This window comes from Bubalus bubalis, chromosome 12 (genome assembly GCF_019923935.1).
Source record: "Bubalus bubalis isolate 160015118507 breed Murrah chromosome 12, NDDB_SH_1, whole genome shotgun sequence".
Taxonomy (NCBI): Eukaryota; Metazoa; Chordata; class Mammalia; order Artiodactyla; family Bovidae; genus Bubalus; species Bubalus bubalis.
The window spans coordinates 43,928,028-43,944,965 of NC_059168.1; the positions used below are offsets into that span (position 1 = coordinate 43,928,028).

At 49.3% G+C, this 16,938-nt stretch overlaps 1 protein-coding gene across 2 annotated transcripts in view; it reads right to left on the bottom strand.

The window, feature by feature from the left end:
• SH3RF3 (SH3 domain containing ring finger 3) overlaps window positions 1-16,938 on the bottom strand; it is a 159,638-nt gene that overhangs the window by 41,498 nt on the left and 101,202 nt on the right. For both annotated transcript variants that reach the window (XM_006054830.4, XR_327239.4), the window contains exons 4-5: window positions 16,237-16,590; window positions 10,499-10,572 (exon numbers count right to left, since the gene is read on the bottom strand). In XM_006054830.4, coding sequence (XP_006054892.2) covers window positions 10,499-10,572; window positions 16,237-16,590 — 428 coding nt within the window. The remainder of the gene's footprint in view (window positions 1-10,498; window positions 10,573-16,236; window positions 16,591-16,938) is intronic.

The window sequence follows — 16,938 nt, forward strand, 5'->3', positions numbered from 1 at the left end:
CAGCCACCGCTCACCGCATAACTGCTCTTTTCTATGGAAGATCTTCACTTGCTGCTAATTGTCTATAGACTCTAATCAAGCAGTGATTAAAAAATTTTAGCGCCTTCATTAACTTCACACCCTTCTGCCTCCATATGATGGCTTGCTCATTTCTTCCGAAATAAGTGAGATTCTCTCTCATCCTCCTGCAAAGAGCCTGCTCCTGCTCCTCTAGGTGCCAGTGCCGCATGGACTCAGGCCAGCAAAACATGTGCCTGCTTGCTGACCTTCAATCAGCAGGATCGGCTGAGGAAAGGGTTTCAGATAGCGGCACAGGACACTCCTGAACTTGTCTTTTCCCAGGAAGACAGCAAATCCACAACCACATTATGGGACCACCTCCTCAGAGAGGGACCTGAACACTGGATGGACAGAGCCTCCACCACTAAGGGCAGGAGGACAATAGAGAGCACAGGAGACAGAGAGATGGACTTGCCAGGAGACCCCTCCCCAGCCACCACGGTCCAGTCAGAAGGGACTCAACCCCTCGATCCCGCTCAGGAGAGACCAGCCCCCCAAATACCTGGCTTTGAAAACCAACAGAAAATACCAGGAAAACTACAGAAGCACCTGGAATGGAAAACGTGCTCTCAGTGGGCCTGTATGCAGACTTATTCAACCCAGAAACCAGCATAAAAATACCAGACTGAATAGTGCACAAGCCACTGAGTAATGTGGCAGCATGTGCCAGGGGTCAGAAGCCAGGGGGGACGCTCCCTGGGGACTGACTCACTAGCTGGAGCCATTTCAGAAATTGCAGGCTACCCTGTTATGCCACCCAGTGGGTACAATTTTGGAATGTTCCATCTAACTTGTCATATCTTTTTGCCTTTTCATACTGGCAAAAATATCAATAATCTCAGATATGCAGATGACACCACCCTTATGGCAGGAAGTGAACAGGAACTAAAAAGTCTCTTGAAGGTGAAAGAGGAGAGTGGAAAAAGCTGGCTTAAAACTTAACATTCAAAAACGAAGATCATGGCATCTGGTCCTATCACTTCATGGCAAATACATGGGGAAACAATAGAAACAGTGACAGACTTTATTTTCTTGGGCTCCAAAAGCATTGTAGATGGTGACTTCAGCCATGAAATTAAAAGACGCTTGCTTCTTGGAAGAAAAGCTATGACAAACCTAGACAGTATATTAAAAAGCAGAGATATTACTTTGCCAACAAAGGTCCATCTAGTCAAAGCTATGGTTTTTCTAGTAGTCATGTATGGATGTGAGAGTTGGACTACAGAGAAAGCTGGGTGCCGAAGATTTGATGCTTTTGAACTGTGGTGTTGGAGAACACTCTTGAGACTCTTGGACTGTAAGGCTTGAATCTCCTTGGACTGCAAGGAGATAAAACCAGTCAATCCTAAAGGAAATCAACCCTGAATATTCATTGGAAGGACTGATGCTGAAGCTCCAATACTTTGAATACCTAATGCAAAGGGCTGACTCATTAGAAAAGACCCTGATGCTGGGAAAGATTGAAGGCAGGAGGAGAAGGGGATGACAGAGGATGAGATAGTTGGATAGAATCACCGACTCAATGGACGTGAGTTTGAGCAAACTCCAGGAGACAGTGAAGGACAGGGAAGCCTGGTGTGTTGCAGTCTGTTAGGTTGTGAAGAGTTGGATGCAACTGAGTGACTAAACAACAAAATCTAACCTGTCAGCATCAGTGGATGTGCCCTGATGAAGCCCACCCACCCCTGCACCTAGGTGAGGTCTCGCCCTGGCTGAGTGAGAACTCTGCCCACCACTGTCCAGCAGCTGCTGTGGCTGGGGCCACACACCAGTGTGCCTAAGCAGTAACTACAGCCCCCCACAATAGGGGGGAACATACCACCCACAGAGGGGACCCTCGAGTGCCTGGCTCTGGTGGCCAGGCAGGCTGGTGCCTCTGGGCCCCACAGGATGTCTCCTAAACAAGGCCACTCCTACAAGACATGGAGACCCAGCTGATTTACTAATACACAGACACAAACATAGAGAATCAGGCAAAATGAAGAGACAGAAGAGCATGTTGCAACTGAAAGAAAAGATAAAGCCTCAGAGAAAGAACTAAACAAAACAGAGATAAGCAATCTATCCATTAAAGAGTTAACACTAATGGTCATCATGATGCTCACACCAAACCCAGAAGAATGAACCTAGTGGACCTAATGGACACATATAGAACAGTCCATCCAAAAGCAGCAGGATGCATATTCTTCTCAAGCACACACAGAAGGTTCTCCAGGATAAATCATATCTGTTTACAAACAGTCCTCCATGAATGTACAAAGATGGAAATCATATCAAGCATCTTCTTGACCACAATTATGGGAAACCAGAAATCAATCAAAAGAAAAATTGGAGAAAACCAAAAAAAAAAAAAATCATGAACATGAATGGGCCACTGAAAAGAAATATCAAAGAAGAAATTTTAGAAATACCTAGAAACAAATGAAAATGGAACCACAATGATCCAAAATCTATGGATCACTGCAAAAGCAGTTTTAAGAGGGAAGTTTATAGTGATATGAGCCTACTTCAGGAAATGAAAAATCTCAAATAATCGAACCTTACACCTAAACAGAAATGATCAACAGATCAACAGAAAACAACAGAAATGATCAGTGAAATTAAGAGCTGGTTCTCTGAAAAGATAAATTCTCCAACTTCTAGCTAGGCTTATCAAGAAAAAAAGAGAACTGGTCCAAACAATAAAGTCAGAAAGGAAAAAAGAAGTTATAACTGATACCACAGAAATATAAAGGATCATAAGAGACTACTGAGAACAATCACATGCCAACAACCTGGAAGAAATGAAAAGATTTCTAGAAACATAATCTTCCAAGACTGAACCACGAAGAAAGAGAAAATCTGAACTGACTGATTACAAGTTAGCAGACAAAATTAGTGACCAAAATTCTCCCAAGGAAAAAAAAAATCTCAAAGAAATAATCTTAGTTTTACTGATCATTTCTGTTGTTTTCTTAGTCTCTATTTCATTTATTTCTGCTCTGATATTTATTATTTCCTTCCTTCTACTAACATTCGGTTTTGTTTTTCCTTCTTTTTTCTAGTCCTTTAGGTGTAAGATTCAATTATTTCTTTGAAATTTTTCGTGTTTCCTGAGGTAGGGCTTCACTGATGAGTTCCACAAAATATTCAAAGATTTAATATCAAATTTCAGATTGTTTGTGACAAACATAGGTGCAAATATCTTTAAAAATGTTAGCAAATCAAATTCAAAAATATACTAAAAGGTTCATACGTTGTGACCAAGTGGACTTATTCCAGGGATGCAAGAATGGCTTAACATCTTCAAATCAGTGTGATAGATACTCCATATTAACAAACTGAAGAATAAAAACCATATGATCATCTCAGTGAATATTGAAAAAATGTTTGACAAAATTCAATATCTACTTATGATAAGAACTCTCAACAAAGTGGATACTGAACAAACATATCTCAACATAATAAGAGCTATATATGATAAGCCCACAGCTAACATCAAGAGAACACACTGGTCATAGCAAACACCCTCTTCCAATAACACAAGAGACGACTCTACACAGGGACATCACCACGTGGTCAATACCCCAACAGACTGATTATATTCTTTAGGGCCGAAGACGGAGAAACTCTATACAGTCAGCAAAAACAAGACCTCGAGTTGGCTCAGATTATTAGCTCCTCACTGCAAAAGTCAGGCTTAAATTGAAGAAAGGAGGGGAAAACTACTAGGCCATTCAGGCATGACCTAAATCAAATCTCTTATGATTACACAGTGGGGGTGAAAAACAGATTCAAGGGATTAGATCTGGTAGACAGAGCGCCTGAAGAACTATGGGTGGAGGTTCATGTTTGTCCTGTACAATAACATTGTACATTGTACAGGAGGCAGTGATCAAAACCATTCCAAAGAAAAAGAAATGCAAGAAGGCAAAGTGATCATCTACAGAGGCTTTACAAATAGCTGAGGAAAGAAGAGAAGTAAAAGGCAAAGGATAAAGGGAAAGATATACCTGACTGATATCTGATAGACAGAGTGCCTGATGAACTACAGATGGAGGTTCCTGACATTGTACAGAAGACAGGGAGCAAGACCATCCCCAAGAAAAAGAAATGCAAAAAAGCAAAATGGCTGTCTGAGGAGGCCTTACAAATAGTTGTGAAAAGAGGAGAAGCGAAAAGCAAAGGAGAAAAGGAAAAATATACCCATTTGAATGCAGAGTTCCAAAGAATAGCAAGGAGAGATAAGAAAGCCTTCTTCAGTGATCAGTGCAAAGAAAGAGAGAGAAACAATAGAATGGGAAAGACCAGAGATCTCTTCAAGAAAATTAGAGATACCAAGGGAACATTTCATGCAAAGATGGGCTCAATAAAGGACAGAAATGGTATGGACTTAACAGAAGCAGAAGCTATTAAGAAGAGGTGGCAAGAATACACAGAAGAACTGTACAAAAAAGATCTTCACGACCCAGATAATCATGATGGTGTGATCACTCAACCAGAGCCAGACATCCTGGAATGTGAAGTCAAGTGGGCCTTAGGAAGCATCACTACGAACAAAGTTAGTGGAGGTGATGGAATTCCAGTTGAGCTATTTCGAATTCTAAAAGATGATGCTATGAAAGTGTTGTACTCAATATGCCAGCAAATTTGGAAAACTCAGCAGTGGCCACAAGACCGGAAAAGTTCAGTTTTCATTCCAATCCCAATGAAAGTCAATGCCAAAGAATGCTCAAAATACCGCACAATTGCACTCATCTCAAATGCTAGTAAAGTAATGCTCAAAATTCTCCAAGCCAGGCTTCAACAGTAATGTGAACCGTGAACTACCAGATGTTCAAGCTGGTTTTAGAAAAGGCAGAGAAACCAGAGATTAAATTGCCAACATCCGCTGGATCATCAGAAAAGCAAGAGAGTTCCAGAAAAACATCTATTTCTGCTTTATTGACTATGCCAAAGCCTTTAACTGTAGGGATCACAGCACACTGTGGAAAATTCTGAAAGAGATGGGAATACCAGACCACCTGACCTGCCTCTTAAGAAATCTGTATGCAGGTCAGGAAGCAACAGTTAGAACTGGACATGGAACAACAGACTGGTTCCAAATAGGAAAAGGAGTACGTCAAGGCTGTGTATTGTCACCGTGCTTATTTAACTTATATGCAGAGTACATCATGAGAAACCCTCGGCTTGATGAAGCACAAGCTAGAATCAAGATGGCTGGGAGAAATATCAATAACCTCAGTTATGCAGATGACACCACCGTTATGGCAGAAAGTGAAGAAGAACTAAAGAGCCTCTTGATGAAAGTAAAAGAAGAGAGTGAAAAAGTTGGCTTAAAGCTCAACATTCAGAAAACAAAGATCATGGCTTCTGGTCCCATCAGTTCATGGCAAATAGATGGGGAAACAGTGGCAGACTTTATTTTTGGGGGCTCCCAAATCACTACAGATGGTGACCGCAGCCATGAAATAAAAAGACACTTACTCCTTGGAAGAAAAGTTATGACCAACCTAGAGAGCGTATTAAAAAGCAGAGATACTACTTTGCAAACAAAGGTCCATCTAGTCAAGGCTATGGTTTTTCTATTAGTCATGTGTGGATGTGAGAGTTGGACTCTAAAGAAAGCTGAGTGCCGAAGAATGGATGCTTTTGAACTGTGGTGTTGGAGAAGACTCTTGAGAGTCCCTTGGACTGCAAGGATATCAAACCAGTCCATCCTAAAGGAAATCAGTCCTGAATGTTCATTGGAAGGACTGATGTTGAAGCTGAAACTCTAATACTTTGGCCACCTGATGTGAAAAGCTGACTCATTAGAAAAGACCGTGATGCTGGGAAAGATTGAAGGTGAGAGAACAAGGGGATGACAGAGGATGAGATGGTTGGATGGCATCACTGACTCAATGGACATGAGTTTGAGTAAACTCCAGGAGTTGGTGATGGACAGGGAGGCCTGGCATGTTGCAGTCCATGGGGTCGCAAAGAGTTGGACACAACTGAGTGATTGAACTGACTGACTGACTGACCCAACTGAATGCAGAGTTCCAGAGAATAGCATGGAGAGATAAGAAGGTCTTATTAAATGAACAGTGCAAAGAAATAGAAGAAAAACAATCAAATGGGAAAGATTAGAGATCTCTTCAAGAAAACTGGAGGTATAAAAGGAACATTTCATGAAAGGATGGGCACAACAAAGGACAGAAATGGCAAGGACCTAACAGAAGCAGAAGAGATTAAAAAGAGGTGGCAAGAATACACAGAAGAACTATACAAAAAAGATCTTAATGACCCAGATAACCATGTTGGTGTGGTCACTCACTTAAAGCCAGACATCCTGGACTGTTAAGTCAAGTGGGCCTTAGAAAGCATACTATAAACAAAACTAGTGGAGGTGATGGAATTTCAGCTTAGCTATTTCAAATCCTAAAAGATGATGCTGTCAAAGTGCTGCACTCAATAAGGCAGCAAATTTGGAAAACTCAGCAGTAGCCACAGGACTGGAAAAGGTAAGTTTTCATTCCAATCCCAAAGAAGGGCAATGCCAAAGAATGTTCAAGCTACTGTACAAGTGTGCTCATTTCACATGCCAGTAAGTTTGTGCTCAAAATCCTTCAAGCTAGGCATTAGCAGTATGTGAACCAAGAACTTCCAGAACTTGGTTTTAGAAAAGGCAAAGGAACCAGAGATCAAATCGCCAACTTTCCTTGGATCGTACAGAAAGCAAGGGAATTCCAGAAAAACACCTGCTTCATTGACTGTACAAAGCCTTTGACTGTGTGGATCACAACAAACTATGGAAAATTCCTAAAGAAATGGGAGTACCTGGGAGTACCTGCCTCCTGAGAAATCTGTATGCAGGTCAAGAAGCAACAGCTAGAACCAGACATGGAAAAACTGACTGGTTCAAAATTGGGAAAGGAGTAGCTCAAGGCTGTATATTGTCACCCTGCTTATTTAACTTATATGCAGACTACATCATGTGAAATGCATGGCTGGATGAAGCACAAACTGGAATCAAGACTGCCAGGAGAAATATCAACCACCTCAGATAGGCAGATGATACCACTCTAAAGGCAGAAAGCAAAGGGGAACTAAAGAGCCTCTTGATGAAAGTGAAAAAGCTCACTTAAAACTCAACACTCAAAAAATCTAAGATCATGGCATCTGGTCCCATCACTCCATGGCAAATAGAAGGGGAAAAAGTGGAAGCAGTGACAGATTTTCTTTTCTTGGGCTCCCAAATCACTGCAGATTATGATTATAGCCATGAAACTGAAAGATGCTTGCTCCTTGGAAGGAAAGCTATGACAAACCTAGACAGCATATTAAAAAGCAGAGAGATCACTTTGCTGACAAAGGTCCTTATAGTCAAAGCATAGTCACGTACAGATGTGAGAGTTGGACCATAAAGAAGGTGAGCACCGAAGAATTGATGCTTTTGAATTATAGTACTGGAGAAGACTCTTGACAGTCCCTTGAACTGCAAGGAAATCAAACCAGTCAATTCTAAAGGAAATCAACCCTGTATATTCATTGGAAGGACCAATGCTGAAGCACCAATATTTTGGCCACCTGATGAGAAGAGTCGACTCAATAGAAAAGACCCTGATGCTGTGAAAGACTGAAGGCAAAAGGAGAAGGGGACAGCAGAGGATGAGATGGTTAGATACCATCACCAATTCAAAGGACATGAGTTTGAGCAAACTTTAGGAGATAGTGGAGGACAGGGGAGCCTGGTGTGTGACAGTGCATGGGGTTGCAAAGAGTCAGAAACAACTTAGGACTGAAAAACACCAAAACCAAAACATAATACTCAACAGTGAGAAGCTAAAAGCATTTCCTCTAATATCAGGAACAACACAAGGATGTCCACTCTTGCCACTTTTTTTCAACATAACACTGGAAGTCCTAATCATAGCAATCAGACAAGAAAAGAGAAATCCATGCAGGAAAAGAAGAAGTAAAATTGTCACTGTTTGCAGATGACATGATACTATACATAGAAAATCCAGAAGATGTCACAAAGAAACTACTAGAAATCTTCAATGAATTTAATAAAGTTGCAGCATATGATATTAATATATAGAAATCTAGCAACAAACTGGAGAAGGCAATGGCACCCCACTCTTGCCTGGAAAATCCCATGGACGGAGGAGCCTGGTAGGCTGCAGTCCATGGGGTCACTAAGAGTCGGACACGACTGCGCGACTTCACTTTCACTTTTCACTTTCATGCATTGGAGAAGGAAATGGCAACCCACTCCAGTGTTCTTGCCTGGAGAATCCCAGGGACAGGGGAGCCTGGTGGGGTGCCGTCTATGGGGTCGCACAGAGTTGGACACGACTGAAGCGACTTAGCAGCAGCAGCAGCAGCAACAAACTACCCAAAAGAAAAATGAAGAATACAATCTCATTCACAACTGCATCAAAAAGAATAAAATATCTAGGAATAAATTTACCCAAGGAGGTGAAAACAATGAAAACTATAAGACATTGATGAAAGAAACTGAAGAAGACACAATAAATGGAAAGATATTTTGTGCTCAAGGATTAGAACAGTAAATACTGTTAAAATGTTCATACCACCCAAGACAGTCTATAGGTTCAGTGCAATCCCTATGAAAATGTCAATGGCATTTTTCATAGAACTAAAACAAATAGTTCTAAAATTTGTATGAAATCACAAAAGACATCAAAGATCCAAAGAAACCCTGAGAAAAGAACAAAGCTATATTTCAAAAGATAGAGCTACAGAATACATATATTAAGGTGCAGGAGCCAGTTAAACTCATGCTGGCCACCATCCAGGTGACGACCACCATGACCAGCAGACACATTCCTGCCAAAATGCTCATTATCCTTTGAAAGGTGGATCGGACTCCCTTCTGTCAGCCAAACAGCCATGCTCTGGGGTGAAGCAGAGGGAGTGGGCAGGGAGGGCTAGGGACCACACTGACCCCTCAAGCCCTAAGGCCAGGGGAGGGAGGTCTGGGGGAGAAATAAGTCCCTATACACTCTGCCCCAAACTTAAGCTCTCTGTGATACGGAGGGTCCTCGGGTGGCTGAGGCCTCCAGAATGTTCTGATGGCTCTCTGGGGTGATACTCCTGGAACTGGTAACCTTCTGGGGTCCGAAGCAGAGCCGCCTTCTTGGTGCCTGACGGGGCCACAAGAGCAGGAGGTGGGCTGCCACCAGGACCCTCAGCGTCCAGCAGGGGAGGACTGACTGACTCTGAACAAGGGAATAGCTCCTGAGAGCCTGCATGCCAGGCACCTTGTTGGGGATAACAAGATGAAACCCCTGGGCTTGTCCTTGAAGAGCTCTCCTGTCCCGCCTCGCACTCAGGAAGCGACAGGAGCCCCACTGTCTCCCACAGAACAAGCTGCTTCTTCAGAAAAGTGTCTGGCATCCAGTTTTCAAGAGTGAGACGACTGCCCGGCCTGCCCTGGTGTCCCGTCCCCAGGCTGAAGCACAGACCTGGCTGGAAGGGAGCGCCTCCTGTCCAGTGTTGTCCTGAATTTCTTCCTGAAGACTCTAGACAGCACCTACTAACCTGCGTCCCCTCAGGAAGCTGTGTAAAGGGGGCGGGTCCCCAGGCCCTTGGTTGGGTCTGCTGTGGCAAGAACCCAGTTCTCACAGAGCGAGCAGGTAAGGGAGGCGTTGGGGGAGTCCCATCTGCCGCCAGAAGAGGGCGCGCGTCGGGACTGGACTCTGCAGCCGAGCCTGCACAGCGGACGGATGCAGTCGCCTCCTGGGAATCCTACCTAAGACAGGCAGGCTGCACTGTGAAAGCCTCGCGTGCTCGAGACCCTCAGTGTTCCGCAGCGACACAGACTGACACTCTGGCCGTTCTGGACCCTGGGAGCTTTCCACACTGCCACGTTGTTTGCCAGATTCACACTCTCCACCTTAAATGTTCGTTCAAGTAGCTGAACAGCAGTTACTTGACAGCAGCCGGCAAGGTGCTCTTCAGAACGCTCTTGAACGGCGATGTTAAATGGCACTTTTAGAAGCTGTCATTTAACAAGAGCAGATTCTCTTAACAGACAAACATTTCACTTCCCAGCAGCCTTCATCTGGCTCGATTTGGTGATGACAAGCAGCTCGTTTTGGGGAGTGGGACGACTGGAGGCTGCGTCTGGGCCGTTGGTGGCACCCGCTTCTCCGGTCATCCTCTGCCCTATGGGGCCCACGCCCACCTCCTCAGGGGCCTCTGGGGCCCTTTTCCTGAGTGATCAGTCGGTGTCATCAAATGTCTGGACCACCCTCCTGCTCTCACCGAACGTTGGAGAAGCAGAGATGCTGATGAACCTGCCAACCTGTTCTCCAGGCTGCCCCATCAGCAGTCCTGAGAGCACAGAACCAAGTGGGTGACACACTAGAAAACCCCACACAGACACGCTAGTAGGGTGGGGGTAGGTACGGAAAGCTGGGGCCCCAACACATAAATGGCAGCTCACACGTTGAGAGGCAGCTGGACTCTGGGAGCCATGCTCTGCTGTTCAGTCGCTGGGGTGGATCCGGCCGAGGAGTCCTGGAAACAAATAAGAAGACACAGTGAATGGACTGCAGGCTCCCGGGGGAGCCTGGCAGCCAGTGAACCCTGTCCCTCCCACAGCTGCTCAGGAAACTGCTCCTGCCCACGTCTGGTTGGACAGCGGATGCAGCATTCGACTTGCAAGGAGATGGGGGTGGGGGAGAGGGCTGCCTTTATTCTCAGGACTTGAATTAGTTACTCCTGTGTTTGTCCAAGAAAAGCCAGACAAAACTTTTCATGCTTCAAGATGTAAGCTTATTTAAAACCACATCCCTGAGCGCTAAGGAAAACCAGTCCCTCCACAGTGAACACAGCGGCTAGAGCGGATAGGATGTGAAACACGGCATCTCGCCTGACCAGGCACGCAAAGCCTCAAGGGTCCACTCTGCAAGATGACGGAGGGACGACCCCTCGCAGGTGATTCCTGCTGAGTGCCAGGCACACGGTGAGCTGCTGAGGGGCTGGCTGAGGCAGAAGGAGCCAGTCCACCCGGTTTGCTACAGCAGCTCCAGGAAACTCAACAGGGGAGGACCCCGGGGGTTGGTCTTGCTTCTCACTGACTCTGACCCTCTTGATTCCTCTCAGAAGGACCCTGTGGTTACAATGGCCCAGAGGGTCCAGGACTGTCTCCTAGCTCCATTTTCTGGTCTCCTGCCAAGGGAGGCAACACACTCATGGGTTCTGGGGATCAGGACTGGACATATTTGGGGCCACCATTCCCCCTCTACCAACAGGACAAGTGGATTCAGGCGAGGAATGGCTTGCAAGACAAGGAGCATTAAGTCTCCGTCCTTAGTGACTGGCAGGACAGAGATACTGAGTGAAGGGAGTGGGGAGTGTGAGGCCTGGGGGAGGCCATGGGCTGGACACTGGACACAGTGAGTCTGATGTGCTTGGATCCTGAGGATGATGCAGCAGGAAGCTGACCAGGGGCTGGGGAGTTGGAGCACGGCCTGGACATGTGCGTTCAGGATCAGCACAGGGTCCCTGAGCCCTGAGCTCTCAGCCTGTGACCCTAGGCGCGTTACACCCTCGGGCCCTGACTTCTGCCCCGACCACAGCTCAGGGACAGGGACAGTGTGCATCCCACTCAGAACAGCTGGGCACCAGACAAGACTGTGAAGCCTCGTCCCCAAAAATCAAGCAGTGAAGACAGGGCCTGGAGGGATGAGGAAATGGCCATCGAGGGGCCTCACCTTCCAGGTGAGTTGGAATATTAGACACAGTAACTCACAGCTGCAAGCAAGGAAATGCTGGCCTCATCCTTTCTACAGCCACTGGAGGTCAGAGGTGAAGATTCAGCCTTGAGAAAGAGCGGAGGAAGGACAGAGGCTGACCTGAGACTCTGTCTACTAACCAGCATCCCCCACACGACAGGGAGAAGGAACTGCACAGGTGGGTGTGGACAGCTGCATGGAGCACATCGAATGGGACTGGGTGAGAGAGCTGGACACCCAGGTTTAGCTTGTTTCTATAAGACAGTCTGCTTCCATTGGGAAATTTACATACAGATGATAAAGCCAGTCTTACGGAGTTGGGATTTGAGTTAATTTTTTAAAAATTGTTCAGGTTTTCCATCATTTTACTACCAACAGTGAGTGGTTCCAATACATTTTCAAAGTGAGATACACAGAATGACAGAGTTCAATTATTCGAGGTCTGTTTCAAGATCAAGCTTTGGTTGATGTGACCACGTGTTTCTTGGATTCCATACATCCCACCTTTGTGGGGGGCCAGGAGGGCCCAGGAGAGGACTGTGGGCGACCCTGCAGATCAGCCACTCTGCTGACCAAATCTGGGCACTGTGGCCACAGTGCCATTGGAGAGCCTCAGCCGGACGGCAGGACCCACAAGATGACGGGCTTGGATGGAGCTAGACTCACAATCCACCTCTTATCAGAGGGCTCCTATGCAAATAAAGCCTCCTGAAACAGCTACCAGCCAACAGGCACCACACGTGAAGCCCCATGACCTGGCATGGCTTGCTGAATCCTGCTGTGCCTGGAGGTAGCCTTCCCCCGTGTCTCTCTGCACCTCACTGCTCTCCAGCCACTCTGGCCATGATTTACCCAGAGGAGACAAGCTCAGATGAGGCTGCCTCTGCCTCCCGGCCAAAGGAGGGATAGGTTGGTGTGGCTGAGCTCTGAGCCGCAGAGCTGAACCTATGGACCTGGCCCGTCACTCTGGATGACAGATGCTGGGGGCAGGAGGACAGGGCGCTCACCCAGCATTGGGGCCACGAGGATGCCCTACAGGAGCCACAGGGGAGCAGTGCTGGGCCCTCCCTGGTCACCAGGCCCTCAGCTGAGATCGGACATGACAGAGGCCACAAAGCAAATAAGTGGGATTTCAGGGCAGACCCTCCGTTAGAGCAGGGATGCAGGCATGAGAGGCCACACCTGTGATAACCCCTTTTCCCAAGGTCAAGGTCGAGATGAAGAACATCTAAGACCAAGCCTACTGAGCCGGGGCTCCCATAGTCCCCTGCAGCGTGGAGCCCAGATGAAGGCCCCTTTGACATTGTACCCAGTGGTGGGAGCCCCGCTGGGACTTCCTGGTGGGGCAGGATCCCACCCATCCCGCTCCGAGTTCTGTCTTCACCTCTGTTCCTACTGAGAGAGAGTGGAGGGCTGTCCCCCGATGGCAGCCAAGGACACAGGTCCAGCGAAGGAGGACGGGGCCGCAGACATGGCGGCCCCTCCAGGAGCCAGTGAGGCAGGCTTCTGCTAACCCCAGGGGAGACACGGCATCGGGATTAAGGGCTTGGAAGCACCAGGCATCCCATGTGCCTCCAAGTCATGGCAGCCCATCCCTGGAGGACGGCGCTGACCAGAGGCGCAGAAACTCTGAGGTCGTTCAGTGCAGCCCCATGCCCTCTGCTGTGACCACGTGGAACAGGCTTCCCGCCCTGTCTGGGGCTTGTCTCCTATCTGAGGGCTGGAGGCTGATTCCGCTTTGATTTTTAATAACTTACTTTTAAATGATTCTGGGCCTGAAGGAATTAGCGAGGGCTTGGTAGGAGTGAGGGAACTGAGCAAGAATGAAGGAAGGAAGGAGACCGCTCCAGCGCTTTCAGATAAAATTATTGGGAATGCAGCCCTGGGACAGGCTCTTCCTGCCTCCGGGTGACGGCTCGCCCCTTCCCCCTCCCCCTTCCCCCGCCCCACCTCCGCCTCGGCCCCGGCTCCTTCCTCCCTCCGCCCCGGCCCCGCCCCTCCGCCCCGGCCCCGCCCCTCCGCCCCGGCCCCGCCCCTCCGTCCCGGCCCCGCCCCTCCGTCCCGGCCCCGCCCCTCCGTCCCGGCCCCGCCCTGTGCCTGCGGGAAGGTGTTCGCTGAGATGAGGCAGAATCTATTCAGTAGACTCCTAAAGGCCGCGAGCTGGGACTTAGCCCCGGAGGCTAGCACAGCCCAACCAGGGGAGCCGCCAGCAGGGTGAGGACGTGGGTGGCACAGTCCTCGGGGCCACTAACCACGGGGCGGCCGACCCCAGTGACCCATCTGGCCTCGTTCAGCAATGGTTCACGGAGCATTTGACAGGAGTCTAGGACGAGCCCCAGAAGACGTGATTCTAAACCGTCAGGTTGTTACTAGACGCCGGAGGCCGCACCGCGGCGTTTCCCGGGGCCCCTGAGCAGTAGCCGGGAACCTGGCCTTTAATTTCCCACTGGGATTAATAAAAGGGAAAACGGTCTGTGGGTTGGTGGACTGCACCCCTGCTAAAAGGGGCTCCAAGTCACTTTCCTTGATGCAGACCAAGACCCTAAGAAGAAACATCTCACTTTCATTTTAGTATGTGTCCAGAAAACAGTCATCACCCTGAGGAGCTGGGAAATGGGCAAGTTCCCTCATCACTTGCTACCACCCGGGAACGCAAGGTGGAAAACAGTCTCAGGAACATGCTTCCCAAATAAAATTTCAGAATAAAACGTTTACAGCCAAACTCTTTGCTTAGTTCCAAGAAGAACAGCTAACAGCCTGAAGGGCCAGGGTGACCGGAGGCAGGGTCTGGGTGGTGAGCTCGGCCAGGCAGAGCCTGGCCTGGGCTGGCCAAGCTCGCACCTGCAGCTAGAGGTCAGAGGCCGAGGATCTGAAGGAAATGGTTTGTTCTGGGAGAAGGATCCATTGCACTGTGCCAACAGAACATCCACAGTTCTCTCCATTAGCCCAAGAAAAGCTGGCTGGCCACGCAAGACGGAGGCCGATGGGAGGCCAAGCTCACCTCAAGTGGCTCCACTCACACTTCATCTGAATGGGCCCTGACAGGTCCACAGACTCTTAACATAGCCCTGAGCCTCTGGCTCTAGGTCTGCGCGGATCCACAGACCCACCCGAGGTCACGTCTGGCCATTGCCACCCCTGCCTTGATCAACAAGATTTTCCTGGCTCCCAGGGTGGAGGGAAGCTGTAATAGAGACCACGTGGTCACAGACTCCAAAAGGCCGAAAAGCTGGCCGACCCATGTGAGTGCCATCTGCGGTGAGAGGACACACCTCCAGCCCCTGCCTTCGTCCTGCTGGGCCACAGCTGGGCCAAGAGCTGGACAGGCCTCCCCGAGTCACTCTGAAGGGGAGGGACCCCTAAAGTGGGAAGCTTGGAAACCATTCAGTCCGGGGCTGAAAATTGCAAAGCGCTAATGAGCTGGGATGAGGGAGGTGGTTACAGGACTACTTCTGACCTGTCGGGCGTCGTAAGGTTTGACTTTGAGTCAATGGGTGGGGCCTTTTTCCACCAAGAAGCGCCCACCACCCATGACCACCACCCACGAGCACCACCCACACTGGCACCTGCCATTCACAGCCCTGTGAGTGAGTTCGCAGTTGTGTCCAACTCTTTGCGACCAATGGACTGTAGCCCACCAGGCTTCTCTGACCATGGGATTTCCCAGGCAAGCATACTTGGGTGGGTTGCCATTTCCTTCTCCAGAGGATCTTCTGACCCAGGGATAGAATCCCTGCCTCCTGTGTCTCCTGCATTGGCAGGTGGCTTCACTGCTGAGCCACCAGGGAAGCCCCGCAGCCCTGCCGACCTGCTCTTAGCTCACAACAATCGCACCCCTTCCTCCTCCCAACAGCTGAGTGACAAGGCTCCAGAGATGGGCGCAGCTGCTTCCCTTGACCTCTCACTCCTCCTGACGGCCTCACTGAGGGCCTGAGCCTGGTCACAATGTTTGCTTCCAGTGTAACTGTAGGAACACAGGTCCCAGGACCTAGTCATCTCTGCTGCTGACCCCAACACCTTGTCTCTTGATGGCCTGGCCTTTCATGCAGCGTGCAGAACCAGTCTGGCTCTGCTAGTTGGCTGCGAGCAAAGCAAATCCCCTTGACTTCCCTGGTAGATGGTCACAGGGAGCACATCAGTCAGGCTCATGAGATGCTGAAGACACAGGAGTGCTAATCCAGGCTTTCTCCTGTGTCAGAGGGCTCAGAGGGCTGGGACCGCACCTTCAGAAGCTGTCTTGGGCCCCTGAGAAGTCCCTCATGTCCACCAGGGCTGTGTAAGTGCTGTGGTTGAGATGGAGACTCACCTCCACCGGGGCTTGGGGGCCTTGAGGCTGGGACCCCAAAAGGCACAGGGGCCTGGCCTTCTCATGCCTGCCCAGGGACTGGGGGAGGGAAGTGAGTGACGCTGAGGAGGGCCCCCAGGTTGCAGGCCATGGCATTACCTGGGCAGGAGCACTGCGGGACAGGTGTGCCAGGTCCCCGATCCTGGCCGCAGCCCGGGGATCGCTGGAGCTGATGAGCACGGGGGCACTGATCTCCATGGAGCGCCTGTGGCCGCTGGCCTGGGTGGACTTGTGTGTCACGCTGAGCGCCGTGAAGGAGTGCCGCTTCTTGGCGTTCTTCTTGCTGTCCACACGCCTCTGGAAGGCGCTGACTGCCCCCGTGCTGCCAGAAGTGGGACCCGGGGCCACACTGGCCACTGCGCCGGCCTCAGAGGGCAGGGAGGCGAGGCAGCTGGACGCCGAGGCCAGGCCCAGCTTGTCCATCTCCATCAGCTGCTTGGCGGCATCATTGAGCTAAGGAGAGAGGAAGGGGAGGGTCAGTGAGCAGCAGCCGCACCCCATGTCCAGCCTTCTGCTCACGCCTCAAAGCTGCCAGTGTGTTTAAGGTGCTGGAACCTTCCAGCAGCACGTCCAATAGGAACAGTGTTGAGGAAACACAGTAAAGGCTGGGGTGGCATCTGGCTACTTGATTGAAAAGCTGTGTTTTCAGGGGTCTGCTCCCTTTGCCCCACTGTGGCCCAACTGTGTTGCCTGGGAAACACCCAGGGGGAGGAGGGAAGCGCCCCCATGTGCTCCCCACCTCGTGGGCCAGCAGGACGCACCACCCCCGTCCACCCCCTGTGCATGCGGCTTCAGGCTGCG